We start from the raw sequence: 15,836 nt of genomic DNA, 5'->3' as shown, positions 1-15,836 counted from the left end.
ATCCTGTGTTCCAAGGACTTTTCTGTAATTTGTCTTATCATAAATATTTGATCCTACAGTTCCCTCTTTGGCCTAAAACCTCAGTGTTCCCAAAGGTAGCAACAATAATTATTAATGACTCCTCACACATGAGGAGTGTGTGAGGAGTCATTAATAATTATACTTCTAATCCTTCTTTTCTGAGTTACTTCTGTGAGATACTTGCATAAATTTTACCTAGTAAGTACACTCAGGAGCAAAATTAACCTGTAATTTCCACACACTCAGCTTTATTTCTGTCTTTACCTTTGTACCTGTGCAAATCCCAGGAAACAGCTGCATCTGGAAAAATACCTATCATAATAATCACCATGAGGAAATCTATAAAAGAATTCCCCATTAGCATTAGCATTAGTAGAGGCATTTGATGCAAGAAAGCAAGCTTATGCAGCATCAGCCAAAAAATAAAAAAATAAATAAAAATAAATAAATAAAAAATAACCACTTCCACTTCACCCCTCTATTCATTCAAAATACCTGTCCAGCTGAGCCTTAAACTTATTTAGGCTATCAAATTCCACGCAAGGGATGGAAGTCTGTTACATCAACCAACCACCTGCTGGCTAAAGGCAAATTTCCTCACGTCTATCCTACATCTGTCTTTCCTCAGTTTGAATTTATGCCCTCTCAGGTGATTATTCTGAGCAAGAGGAAGAATCCCATCAGCATTGAGCATGCTCAAACCATTCAAGGCTTTATACACCTCTATCAGATCACCTCGCTGGTGCCTAGTCTCCAGACACTGTCATTTGCAAAACTTAAGCCTTTCTTCGTAAGAGCACCCCTTTGTTCCATTCACCAATCTTGTTGCCCTTCTCTGTACTCGTTCCAGCATCTCTACATCCTTCTTGAAATGAGGCCTCCAGACCTGTATACAGTACTCTAGGTGTGGCCTGACCATTTCCTTATACAAGGGAATAATTACCTCCTTATCCCTGCTAGAAAAATTCCTATATATCATCGACAATACACCATGAGCTCTTGCAGCCCATCTGCACTGCTCAGAAAACTTCATATCTGCCTGCACAACCACCCCCAGGTCCCTTTCATTCTCTACCACTGTCAGTGTAGTACCACAGAGTTGATACGTTGCTCTGGGGTTGCTGTTTCCCATATGTAGTACTTTACATTTGTCAATGTTAAACTTCATTTGCCACTTCTCAGCCCATCTGCTCAACCTTTCCAGATCCTGTTGCAGTAGAATAGTGTCAGTAGTGTCCTTGACAACCCTGCCAACCTTTGTATCATCTGCAAAATTGGACATTAAGCTTGATATACCATCATCAATATCATTTATAAATACAGAAAACAATAATGGACCCAATACTGAACCCTGAGGGACTCCACTATTAACATTAGTCCACGATGAGCAGTGTCCATTGATTACCACTCTCTGTCTTCTCCCCCTCAACCACCCCTTTATCCATAGCAGCAATTTGCCTCCAATACCACACTGCTCCAATTTGTGGAGCAGTCTTCCATGTGCAACAGTATCAAAAGCTTTTCTAAGATCCAAGTATATAACATCAAAGTTATTCCCTGCATCCAGTTCTATTGTGACTGCATCATAGTATCCAATCAAATTGGTCAGGCAAGACTTCCCCTTAACAAAACCATGCTGTGTCTGAGCTATAACTGAAGTCTTGTCTAGATGATCCTGCAGTGCTTCTTTAACCAGTGCCTCCATTAATTTTCTGGGAACAGAAGTTAAACTAACAGGTCTATAATTACTTGTGTCGCCCTTTGATCCTCCTCCTTTGTGAATTGGGGTCACATTTGCACATCTCCAGTCTATGGGTACCTTATCATAAATACCAAAGAAGCTCTCATAATTATGGCTAGGGGTTTGCTTACTTCCTTTGCTGCCTCCTTTAATATAACTGGATAGATCCCATCCACCCCAGGTGCCTTTCTTGTATTTATCTTCAACAATTTCTCTTCCATTTTACTCTCAGTTTTTACAAGATTCTCTAGCTTACTGCCCGAGTTGAATACACCTCTGGCATTCCCCTCCCTGAATAACTCCTCATGTGTGAATGTCGATGCAAAATATTCATTTAGTTTGTTAGCTACCTGAGCAGGATCATCAACAGTTGAACCATCGATATCAAGCGGACCAATCTGATTCATCCCCTTCCTTCTAGAGTTTACATAAGTAAAGAACTCTTTGCTGTTTTTCTTTGCATCCTTTGCCAAAGATTTCTCGTAATCTGCCTTCGCCTGCCTAACCTCCTTTGTAACTTGGTTACAGACCAGCTTATATCTGTCATAGGCTTCTGTGTCACATGTTAATTTATACGTATCCCATGCATTTTTCTTCTCTAATTAGTTCATCTGACATCCATTTAGGCCTAAATCTTGAACAATATTTCTTTGTTGGTATGAAAAACCTAGTAGCTTACAAGATTAATTCTTTGAATGCTTCCCATTTTGAATTTGCTGTTCATAACATCATCAGTTGGTTCCACAGTATAGAATTTAAATACTGTCTCAGACTACCGTAGTCACCTTTACGAAAGCAAAAACCCTTCCCTTTACCCTTGATGGTGGTTACCTCTTTGAGTAAATCCCACTTCAGCACACTGTGATCACTGCCACCTAGTGGTTCCTTTATCTGCAGATTCTTGATGCATGAAGAATCACTACTGATAATAAAATCAAGAGTATTACTCCCTCTAGTTGCCTTCCGAACATGCTGATGTAGAAAACAATCATCTGATAAATCCACCAAAAGCCTTGCTAGTGTGTGAGTGACCAATCCACAAATTCCAGTCAATATCTGGGAAATTAAAATTCCCAGTTATAAGACACTCTAATTTACTGGGCCACTCTATTTCTCTGCACAATTGCTCATTATACCCATCAGATTCATTAGGCCTATAACACATACCTATTCTCATTTTTCCTTTCCTAGTGCTTATGTGACACCAAACAGACTCAACATTGCATTGTCCACCCACATCAATTGGATGTAGTTCCTTATATTTTGTTTCTTAACTAACAGCATAAGCCCTCCTTACATAAGCCCTTTCTGTACACATTGTACTCCCCAAATTCCAGTTCTGCACTGCTTATGTCTGTGTGTGTGACAACATGTCTCTGATATCCCAACAATATCTGCCTTTGATGTCTTTAGTAGCACTTCAAGCTCATCAAATTTATTAACTATACTCCTGGCATTTGTGTACATGCAAGTATACATGCACCTGTTTCTACTCTTAGTTACCCTAACACAGCCCATGTATTTACTTGTTCCACTATGAGTCCCAGCAGTTCTGGAAATTTCCATTGCCTTGCTTTCCAGGCTGCTGCTCAATTGCATTTCAATAGAAGTAGTGCAAGAATCACTTTTACCTCTGCCAGCAGCTACTGTTAATCTATTAGTCTGTGTATCCCACCAAGCTAGCAGTTTTCCAACCCACCTAACTCTGCCTCGATAGCATCGGCAAATATTCTTGCACCCTTTCTATTTAAGTGTATCCCATCCCTGTAGAAGCAGTCTCTCCTGTTAACAAGCACAGACCAGGCTGAGAAAAATTCTATTCCTTGAGCCTTGCACATTCTCTCCAGGGCAAAATTGATCTACAAGGCTTGCATCATATACTCCCTCCTATCGTGTCTGGGCAGAATTGCAGACACTTTCAAATTCAACCCTAACTCACGGCTTTTTTTAAGCATTGTCTCATACTTGTTAAGTAATTCTGCGGGTCTCCTACTCTTAATATCATTAGTGCCAACATGTACAACAATATCACTCTTTGTGCCCTTAAAGGATGATATCTGCCCTACAACGTAGGGCAGATATATCATCCTCGATGTTATCAACCTTTGCCCCTGGGAGACACACCCTGGTCCTGTTTCATGTACCCTTTTTGCACAATATGTTCCCTGTTTCCCTGACAGTAGAGTCACCTACAACTAGTTGTAGGACCAGTGCATTCTGCCTTGGGGGTTGCTGCTGTGTTGCGTGATGTTCAAGTGCAAGCTCTGGCATTGATGTGAGCAGCTGAGAGCTTGATGGGCCCCTCAATTTAAATCCTTCGAGGGCATCCACTCTGTCCTTCAAGCTCTTATATAAGCCCATAACAATGCTAGCTGCCGGCTACAGTTATTGCAGCATCTTAATGGCCAATGAGGGGAGGCACTGCTCTACTGTATGACTCCAAGAAATACTCTACTGTTCAGTCTATAGAGCTCTCTTCCCAGCTCCTAAGAGTTGTCATGGTATTATTAAAGATCAACAACACGATAATCAACGTTGCAGCTTATATTCCACCTGAACCTGTAGACAAAACCATTGACAAGCTTGTTAATTGGCTAATCAACTCGTTACATAGTTCTTCCAAGTATATTCTCTGTGGTGATTTTAACCCTTCTGTGTCATCACAACTTATGGCAAATCTTTCTGCCTTCTGCAACACCCTTGCCATGTCACTAGTTAATTACAACCCACCTCAAGATCAAAATCTTCTTGATCTCTGTTTTCTCCACACTTGAAGGGCATGAACTCAACTACTCAGGATTACTTTTTCAGTCTGACCACAGGCCTATTTATTGACATGCTAACCTCTCAAATCCTAGCTTGAATACAGAATAATTGAAAAGATCATTTCTCCTAAATTTCTGTATTCATTCTGATCTCTCAAAGCTGCCTCCACAATTCCCTTGGGCATCCTGAAGGACTGTGACACTGACCTTGCCTGTGACCAACTTACCAATTGGATAAGATCTATTGGGAGACTACACTCCTGCCAAAACAATGTAAAAATCTCGACCCAATCTAAAAGCTGGTAAAATTCCAGCCTCAACAAACTATTCATTCTTGCTGTGGAAACAATCAGATGATGTTCATGACAGGAACCTTCTCAAGAGCAAGAGCATTATTTAATATGCTAAAGCTTTCTGTTATAAAAGCAAATACTCCTTAAGGGCAAAGCATTCTATATGAAAAAGCTTGACATCAAAAATATCAATGGCTTCAACCCCAGTGCATGGATAGATCATGTGTTTAAATTCTCCATTTGAAATCCCTAGTCATAGTGAATCTTTTTACTGGCTTTATTTGATCACCATTGCCAAACAGCTGACAAGTGCCTTTAACTGTTTGGCACCCTCCACAGTCATTGGCAATGATGGAGTACCACAGTTTCTGGCAAAATGGCTAATCAATTAGGCATCCAGTTATACCCCTCCTGAGGTATAACTGAATATTTCAGATCGGTCATCAAGATCTTGTCACAAAATATCATTCCTACTAGCTGCCATAGTTATCTAAACAAATAGCTTCCCATATCTAAAACTGCCAACTACCTGAGCATGTTTGTACCCATCCCCACTGCCTCGAGTCTTCTAAAACTTCTTGATCCCCTTGTCTGCTTCTTCCTTGTCTGGCCAGATTGATTCTCCAGAACCAGCCATCAAAGAAAGATCTACAACAACCAACCTTGTGTCGATCACAATTGTCTTTCCTGCCATTCTTGAAGAATTAGAAGAGAGAGCCAAAATGGCCATTACATACATTGACATTTGGGCCACTTTTGGTGCTGTTAATATCCAGTCACTTGTGGATCTGCTTGAGAATCGCTTCTTCATTTACTTCTGTGATTTTTGAATACGCTCCTCCATGAGAGAACAACTGTCCTCGAGTTTGGCAGCCAAACAATAACTAGAACATTTAGTTCGGGGATCTTATCCAGTCTGTTATTCAACTGTAGGTATCCCAGTTAACCATGGGTGGTGTGATCTCAATGTGACTCACCCACATTGAGCACAATTCTTTCTGTTTGGCAAATTCCAGCCTAATTACTAGCAATTTTGCTGACATAACTACCTCTCCACAGCATTGGTTGTCTACTCTATGACACATTCTGGAGCTAGACTGTAATCGTGAATAAAAATGTGGAATGATTCTTTAGTCTGCTTAGGTTCAGAAAATCTAGCACCAGTTATGGCTGCCTCTTTGAAACTTGTATTTTAATTTTTGCCATAATTTTATTGTACAAGTCTTAACTGTTTTACTTTTATTTGCTTGTTATAATCTATCAGTCTACTTTTTATTATTAATCCCTGGCCTCCTTCTGTCCATAAAGGGCCTTATACAATAGTACTGTTCAGTTTCTCTCATTTGTACGTTAAAGGGTATTTATTTTTTTATATACTAGTACAGTTACTGCCATGGTCCAATATTCTGGAATTTGTTCTTTGGCAGACAAACTCTGGTTAATGTTCTGTAACTACCATGGCACTATTTTCCCTCCAGCTTTCAGAAATTTAGATCTGATTTCACCTCCCTGCTGCCTATTTTAAAGTAATGGAAAACACGTGCCACATGTTTCCCATTATTTTTCTACCTCTATAATAGAAATGATATCCAAAATTTCTTCCATTTCAATCATTCCCTCTTGTTTTGGTGATATCTTCATCTCCTTCATTTAGTAAATCAAAGTCTTTACCCTGTACTTCTAAAATAGCCTTCCCTTCTGTTTTGACTTCACCCATATCATATTTGATTACCTTATATGCTTTTCTCTCTGCTGTTGTGTGATTTTTAATGCAAAGTCATTTACCTACCTTTCCCAAAATCTTCCAGAGATTTTTTCTTTAGCCCCTTTCACACAATTCTTATCCCTCTTGCACTTTTCTTGTCACTTCTATTTGTCAAAATTTTCCTATATAATTTCTTTTCCCTAAAAATCACCTTTACTCTTTAAACTTCTTGGCTCCACCATAGTATTTTGAAGTTCCTGTGTTTAGAGACATTACTCTTTTGCAGCTTCTGATAAATGCTCTTAAATTTTTACCATTCTTCATCTACAGTAATTAATGTCATTGTTTTCATTTGTAAAGGATTATAATATATTACTCTACTGTTGTGTTTTTCAGGTATATAGTACATACTCAGTTGAAGATTATGACCGAAGAAATGAAGAGGTAGATCCAGTGGCAGCTTCTGCTGAATATGAACTTGAAAAGCGTATTGAAAAGATGGATGTTTTTCCCGTAGAATTGATGAAAGGCAAGCTTAAATTTAAATTTTAAATGTTGACTTTTCTTTTCCTTTTTTTTTTAACAGTTGGAACTACTCTAAAAGATTTATTTTCATTCCTCTCTAATTAATAAAATTACATTTTGTGATTTAATGCAGTGTTTCCCAGCAGTTTTCCAACCTTTCATCAGATATGCAAACTTCAGGCAGTCTGCGTAACTAATGAAAGTGGTCATTAGACTTGACAATGAAAAAGAGCTTTTTTTGCAATTGGCAACAATCCCATTAAAGTAATGGGAGTTACAGGTATGCCTATAACAGTTGAATGTATACTACTACATATATTAAATATGAGTACATATCACCGCATTTAAAAAATAGTTATTAATACATTTGCATATATGGTTTAATATTTTTTCTGGTCCATGGCCTCTATCTCAAATAGTGGTCTGTTCTTTCCACTTCACATAAAATTTGTCCAAAAAAAAATTTGGGATACACTGATTTAAAAGAATTGCACTGCAGAATAGTTTAGGGCTAAAACCTCAGGTTACGTAGGGAGTTAACTGACGTACAAGTAAGTGTAATTGCATCATTTCTGTATATAGCCAACTACTTGAGCAGTTATAAATTGGCATCATTAAGTATTATTAATTTAAAGAATTATTAATTGCAATGATATAATACATTTGTTTAATAATGCAATGGTTAATTGTAGATGAATATAATGTTCATTTATAACAGTACCGTATATAAATATATGGTACTGTTATATAAGCATCATTTTTTTTTTTTTTTTTATGTTGAATTTCTATCTTTTATAAATTTTTGAAGGTCCTGAAGGACTTGGCCTCAGTATAATTGGTATGGGAGTTGGAGCTGATGCAGGACTGGAGAAACTAGGAATATTTGTAAAATCTGTAACTGATGGGGGTGCTGCATATAGAAATGGAAAGTGAGTAGAAAATAAATTATTTTATATATATATATATATTTATATAATGTTGGTTTATATATTAATATTACGTTTAGATGTATGTATTCTTTTGTATTTTAATCTTTCTTTTGTGCATCGTTAATGCCATTGTTTTTTCCGTATTGGCCAATTGAACATTATACATGCCAGTATATATTTGTTTATAATTGTTCGAATTTTTTATTGTTACCTATTATTGGTGTTTTTACATATAGGCATTAGTGTTCATACAATTCTGGTCATTAATCTAGCCTTATTTAGGTCATCTTAATTCCACGTGGCCTATCCATATTAGATTTAGAAGTTTAATGCTTAATGATAATGAATTTTCATGACAAATTATTGATGAAAATTTTTATCTGTAGCAAAGGTAATTACTAGTTATTATTAACAGTATACTTCTATTTTATTACTATTATACAATTTTTACTATAATACATTTTTGCATTCCATCACGTTGCTGTCAATCCCCTACTTCTTCGGGGGCTTTGAGTGGATTGAGAGCCCTTTCGATGTAATGCCTTATACTTATTCGTTTCTGTTTGTACCTATATAATAGAAGTACTACAGATATACTACTATTTGCAGATGATACAAAGGTTGGCAGGGTTGTTAATGACAGTAATGGCAGTGTGCTACTGCAACAGGATCTAGATAATTTGGGCAGATGGGCTAAGAAATGGCAACTGAAGTTTAACCTTGACAAATGCAAAGTACTGCATATGGGTAGAAGTAACCCCAGAGAAACGTACCAACTGTGTTTGGGTTTGGTTTGGGTTTTATTGGCGCATCAGCAACTGAGGCTATAATGCGCGCCCCCAACTGTGTGGTACTACACTTAAGGTGGTAGAAAATGAAAAAGACCTGGGAGTAATCGTGCAGTCAGATATGAAGTTTTCTGAGAAATGCAGACAGGTTGCCAGGCCAGGTCATGGGGTTTTGTCAATGATATATATAAGTTTTCCTAGCAGGGAGAAGGAGGTGATTGTCCCTCTGTATAAGGCAATGGTCAGGCCACGCCTTGAGTACTGTGTACAGGTCTGGAGCCCTCATTTTAGGAAGGATGTAGATTTACTTGACGTGTACAGAGAAGGGCAACAAGATTGGTGAGGGGGAATGAAGGGATCCTCTTATCAAGAGAGGCTTAAGTTCTGCAAATTGCAGTGGCTGGAGACTAGGCACCTGCGCGGTGATCTGATTGAGGTGTATAAGGCCTTGAATGGGTTGAGCACGCTGAATTCTGATGGGATCCTTCCACTTGTTCAGATTACGAACCTAAGGGGGCATAAATTTAAATTAAGAAAGGACAGATGTAGAATAGATGTGCAGAAATTTGCCTTTAGCCAGCGGGTGGTTAATTGCTGGAACAAACTTTCATCTGTTATTGTGGAAGTTGATAGATTGAATAAAGGAGGAACTGGACAGGCATTTGGAGGGAATGGTGTGATTTTTTTTTTTTTTTTTTGGCTGATGCTGCATAAGCTCATACACATGCTTTCTTGCATCAGATGCCACTACTACTACCAAAAATATCACAATATCTTACAATGCAAAAAACAATACTGGAATGACCTAACAAAAATCAGTGTCAAAGGCAACTACATACTAAATGGGAGGCAACTACATATATACAATGCAAGGGGATAGCTATGGGATCCATCAGTTTATGCCATAGCTAACCTCTACCTGCACCACTATAAAAGCAACATCACAGAAAATATTAATTCTACAGATATATAGATGACTTCCTCGTGATCAACTATGACAACTTTGCAAATGTAGCAAAGAATACTTACGCAACAGACTTAAAAATTGAATGTACAAATCCTGATAACAACCAACAAACTCTCTACTTAGACAGCAAAATTGCCATCAACCAAAACAAAATATATACACATCACTATGATAAAAGAGACTATTTTAATTTCGATCCAATAAAACTCACACACTTGGAAAGCAACATAGCGAAGCATATACATGGTAATACTATAAGAAACAAACAGACTTTTAAAAATCTGCAACAATATAGAAAGCGTAAAGATGGCAATACAAAAACTCATCAAAACCCTAGATATAAACAAAATTCCCAACCGATACAGTAGGTATCACATAAAAACTGCCATGTACGCAAATATTAGAACACACCACTCCAATGTAGACCCACATATATTCATCAAAAACCACCTAAAAATAAAATAGTATTTACTCAGAAAAAGTATCCCCAAGTTTATAAGATTTATTGCACTCAGACGAGGCTCGTTGCCTGACTGCACTACAACCTATTACCAAATTTAACCCCACCCATAGTAAGAGGCTGTATATATGTATATAGCTTTACCTCTTGAAAGATATATGCTGTTACGTCTTAGAAAAGTGGTACCAGCAGAGTCCGAGGTAAGGCACAAAAACGCATGTAAAAATAATGTTAATACACATGTAAATAAAAGATTTTAATCCGCATGTTAACACAACCCATATAAAGCTTACAGAAAATCACAATCCAACAACAAACCTCCACCGCAGGCATTGGCATGAAAATCGGGGCCTGAGACCAATGCACCCTCAACACACAAGGTAACGTTAGTGTGACTGCACTATAAAAATCGCTACCTATAAAACAAATAGAAGGTGGAAAATTTCCCCTTTTTATTCTATGACCTCCACCGGATTATAACATTAAGTAAGTAGGAATTTTATAATATTGGATACTTACACATTGGGCTTTGTGTACTCTATCACAGTTTACTGAAGAGATCATAAAAGAATTAAAACTAATTAATACTATAAATAGATATTCAAAAACTTAAATTCTAGGAACTTTAGAAATTATACAAAAGAAAAGGAACTTAAAATAGCAAAACTGTGATAGGTACAAACAGAAACAAGTAAGTATAAGGCATTACATCGAAAGGGCTGTCAATCCACTCAAAGCCTCCGACGAAGTAGGGGATTGACGGCCACGTGATGGAATGCAAAAATGTATTATAGTAAAAATTGTATAATAGTAATAAAATAAAGTACAGTCAGTCCTTGTATAGCACGATAGTTGTGTTCCTAGAAACCCTCGTGCAATGCAAAATCATGCAATATAAACAACAGGCCCTATGGGAAAAATAGGGTTAGGTGCCGACTACCCAAGATTGAACACACATTTGTAAATAAAATATTGCTAATGCTTTTGCTTCTATCATAAGCAAACTTGTTTTTTGTTTGATTTTCTATCTAAACAGATGACAGCCGTTCCATCTCTTCCAATTCTTTGTTTCTTAATCTAATGGATTTTAATTACACTTTGAGTTGTTCCTGCTATGAAAGTTGTTTTTATTTTCTCTGCATTCTTTCTAATTCTCGGTGTTGCCTCATTTAGGTCTGTAGCATGTGCAATATCACATGGTCTTTCATTTCTCTCAAAGCGTTTCACAATTTCATATCACAATTTGATATTTTTTCTCTATCGACAGAGGCAGACTGGCCATAAGCCTTACCAGGGAAACCCCGGTGGGCGGGCGGGCGGCCAGTGTGATTTTGGCCATAAACCATAGTATGAGGCCACTATAAATTTTCCCGGGTAAGAATTTTTGACCCAGTCCGCCTCTGTTTATCGATATTGCTTTTCTTTTTCTCTCTGAATCTGCAGTGTCTTCACCAGGGTGCTTCCTTTTCACACCTTTTAAGTATTTTACTCATTTTAGGGAATAAAGCATCTCCTCTGTAAGGCTTTAGCTGTTTTGGAATAATAATAATAATAATAATAAAAAAAAAAGCACAATTACAAAACGAGGAGGCATGCTTGATACACATAAACAAAGCTGCGCCCATGTAGCAACTGAATAAACAACCCCATAAAGGCAGAGTTAACTTTAACACCTAACATTTTACTAAAGCACATTTCTGGGGGTTACTACCATAAAACAATAAAAACCGTTGCGGTTCTGCTAGTAGAATCTGTTATAAACTGGTAGTAAACTCGATCTAATTGCATTTTCGATTATGCCTATAGCTGGAATTGTGTTGGTTCTTATGTTATTAGGGTGAAATGTCTTTCCCCTTCACTGATATAAAAAAACATAAATACATTTTCAAAATCTTCTCTTCATTCCTATCTTGTTGCGTTCGGTTGGCGTGATTCTGCGTTCAACTGCCATTTCTTGTAAACACAAAGGCGAATTGTGCATAAGCGAATTCGTTTTGTGTTATATAAGATATCGTTCCCCTATTTATAAATCGTGTATGATCGAATTCGTGTAGTGTAAACACCTATTAGTAATGGCCGCATGGTGCAAGAAAGCCTATGGCTTATGCTGCACCAGCCAAAAAAAAAAAAAATATCCGAACAAAACAATGATAAAAACAAAATAAATAAATAATAATAATTAATTAAAAAAAAGGAAATTAAACCTATCATCCTATGCATTTCCCTTACCCGAAGGTACTATCCAGATGGCCTTAGAATTTCCCCAAACTGTTGGCTTCTACCACCCATGAAGGCAACTTATTCCAGGGATTTATAACTCGTTGGCTAAAATAAAACTTCCTGCAGTCCAATCTAAACATTCCCCCCCGTAACTTGAATTTATTACCCCTAGTTTTAGCATCATTTATAATCTTGAAAATTTCGTCCTTGTTCATTTTACTGATGCCTCTCAGAGCCTTAAACACCTCAATCAAATCTCCTCTAAGGTGTCTAGTTTCCAAACTCTGCAACCCACATATTCGAAGTCTTTCTTCATAAGGACGCCCTTTTGCCGATCTCACCAGGCGAGTTACCCGTCTTTGCACCCTTTCAAGAAGCTCGATGTCTTTCTTTGGTGCGTGTTATACGAGAACTGACTGTATACTGTTAATAATAACTAGTAATTACCTTTGCTACAGATAAAAATTTTCATCAATAATTTGTCATGAAAATTCATTATCATTAAGCATTAAACTTCTAAACCTAATATGTATAGGCCATGTGGAATTAAGATGACCTAAATAAGGCTAGATTAATGACCAGAATTGTATGAACACTAATGCCTATACGTAAAAACCACCAATAATAGGTAACAATAAAAAATTCGAACAATTAGAAACGTATATATACAATGAAACTTCTCCTAACGGACACCTCTCTTTAAAGGACATCTCTCTACAATGGACATTTTCAAATACCCCAACTCACCTATATTGGTTTTAACGTGTTTTCTGATTCTGTCTAGCAGACATTCTCTGTAACTGACGCGGACAGGCAATCTGCACTGTTTCGTTTAGATTAGCACTTAATTTGATTTCCCCATAACGGACAGCGGGCGAGCTCACGGCCCTTTTTCTAGGGACTTTTCTTCCATGTATTGCCTCAATTGTGTGTTTATTTTCTATTTCCGATTCTCTGAATTTTATCAATGTTTACGGCGCGGTTCTAAACCCTTTTTCAAGAATTTTAAGGCATGTGTAAAACTTCTGACGAATTCGGTGTGTGCAGGGGGGGGGGGGGATTTGGTCGGCCTTTCGTCTTTTGAGTTTGAGTTTTCAGTTTTGTTCAGTGTCATGTGAAGTGCACAATGTCTTCTCGTAAACATTTAACTTTAAAAGATAAAGTCGAACTCGTTAACGCGTATGATCGGCAAAAAAATAGTGTTCACAATCTCGCTGCAAAATTCAAAATTGGGAAGACGCAGGTAAGCAACATCCTAAAGAAAAAAAAATGAACTGCTCACACAATTTTGGCAACACGCAAATGATCAGGTTCAAAAATCATTCCCGAAAACTGTTGGACTTCAAATTGACAATGTTACGTATAAATGGTTTTGTCGCGCATGCTAAAAAAATTCCCATTAATGGGCCTATTATTAGGGAAAAGGCTTTGGAGGTTGCGAAATCTATGGGAGTAAATGAGTTCAAAGCTTCTGTGGGATGGCTAGACAAGTTCAAAACTCGGCATAAAATTTCTTGGAAAACGGTAAGTGGTGAAGGTGGATCTGTTGATACTGGGGTTGTAACAGAGTGGACTGTTAAATTGGAAGATTTATGTCGTGATTTTGAAGTTAAGGATATTTACAACTGTGACGAAACAGGGTTGTTTTTTAAAGCTCTTTCTGAAAAAACAATGTCTAAAAAACGAAAAGTGCCGAGGCGGAAAAATTTCTAAGGAATGCTTGACTGTACTATTGTGTAAAAATATGCTGGGAGACTTTGAACAACCTCTTGTTATAGGAAAACCACAAAATCCTCATTGTTTCAAGGGCATAAAGTTGAATCTTTTGAATGTTGACTGGAAGTCTAATAAAAAAGCGTGGATGACATGAGATATCATGAGCGAATGGGTAAGTCACTTTAACCAAAACATGATTCGTCAAAACAGAAAAATTATTCTTTTCATGGATAATGCTGCATCTCACCCGCACATTGAATTGTCCAACATTCAAATCGTTTTTCTGCCACCAAACACATCTGCAGAATGTCAGCCCTTGGATCAAGGGATAATAAAAAAATTTAAACTTCACTACAGAAAACGTGTTTTAAGACATCTCATTGCAAACATGAACGATGTAACATGTGCGAGTGACCTTGCAAAGAAAATCAGCATCCTAGATGCGATTCAATGGATTTCCTCTTCAGTAAACACAATTAGAAAACAAACTGTCTTGAACTGTTTTGTAAAGTCTGGCTTCTCAAACGCAAAAATTGAAGTTGTGAATAGCAATCTGGAGCACCAAGAAGAACAAGGACTTCAACATCTATTGATAATGTACGATACTTCAGCTACAAGTGACCCTGGCTACAAAGATATAGACTCGAACCTCACTACAGAAGATGGTGCTCTAGATATCAACGACATTATCATCAATATTTTTCAAGAAGTTCCTCATGAGGATGAAGAAATGGAAGAGGGTCATGCTGTCGAAGAACATATTAACGACGAACCACTGATGAAAATAGAAGAAGCACTCATACAAATCAATCGTTTAAAAATGTTTTTCGCCGCTGAAGACGATACTGAAGGACTTTCAATGGTTTCTTCACTCCAAACAAATGTTGAAAACAAAATTATCAGCCAGAAGAAGGTGCAGAAGAAAATAAGTGATTACTTTGTGTATTTTTCTTAAGATAAAGTCATAATATGCATAGCACAATTGTATGTATATTATTTACAAAAATATTGTGCAAAATATGTATATAATTTAATTTAATTTTACATTAAACGTTTAGCGATTTTTCTTTATCTCTTGTGTATGTAATTGTATATTATTTACAAAAATAATGTTCAAAATCTGTATATATTTTAATTTAATTTTACATTAAACGTTTAACGATTTTTCTTTCTTTCTTTTTTTTTCCTCCCTCAGACTTCTTGTTAGCGGACACTTCTCTCTAACGGACAAATTTTCGTTCCCCATGGCTGTCTGTTAAAGGGAAGTTTCACTGTATATATATATATATATATAATAATAATAATAATAAAGTAATAGAAAAGATGTAGGAAAGCAGAAAGAGATAAGACAGAGTTATAATAGAATAAGTTATGGCTCAGGGACACTGCTATCGCAAAAAGTACCCTACAGCCATAATGTCTATAAGATAAATGAACCAATTTATTTAGTGCAGATATAATATATGATAAAAGGCAGAAGCAAAGAAAATTTGTCCGTTAGAGAGAAGTGTCCGCTAACAAGAAGTCTGAGGGAGGAAAAAAAAAGAAAGAAAGAAAAATCGTTAAACGTTTAATGTAAAATTAAATTAAAATATATACAGATTTTGAACATTATTTTTGTAAATAATATACAATTACATACACAAGAGATAAAGAAAAATCGCTAAACGTTTAATGTAAAATTAAATTAAATTATATACATATTT

At 36.8% G+C, this 15,836-nt stretch overlaps 1 protein-coding gene across 1 annotated transcript in view; it reads left to right on the top strand.

Moving 5' to 3' along the window:
• The window catches only part of LOC150091753 (uncharacterized), a 285,842-nt gene that overhangs the window by 57,331 nt on the left and 212,675 nt on the right, over positions 1–15,836 (top strand). The window contains exons 7-8 of the mRNA XM_090376803.1: positions 6,922–7,054; positions 7,859–7,979. Of these exons, the coding sequence (XP_090232929.1) occupies positions 6,922–7,054; positions 7,859–7,979 (254 nt within the window). The remainder of the gene's footprint in view (positions 1–6,921; positions 7,055–7,858; positions 7,980–15,836) is intronic.

Source organism: Mastigoproctus giganteus, chromosome 1, assembly GCF_048544385.1.
Source record: "Mastigoproctus giganteus isolate SK-2022 chromosome 1, ASM4854438v1, whole genome shotgun sequence".
Taxonomy (NCBI): Eukaryota; Metazoa; Arthropoda; class Arachnida; order Uropygi; family Thelyphonidae; genus Mastigoproctus; species Mastigoproctus giganteus.
Note: the sequence above shows the minus strand (reverse complement) of the source record. Positions and strands in the feature narration are given on the sequence as shown.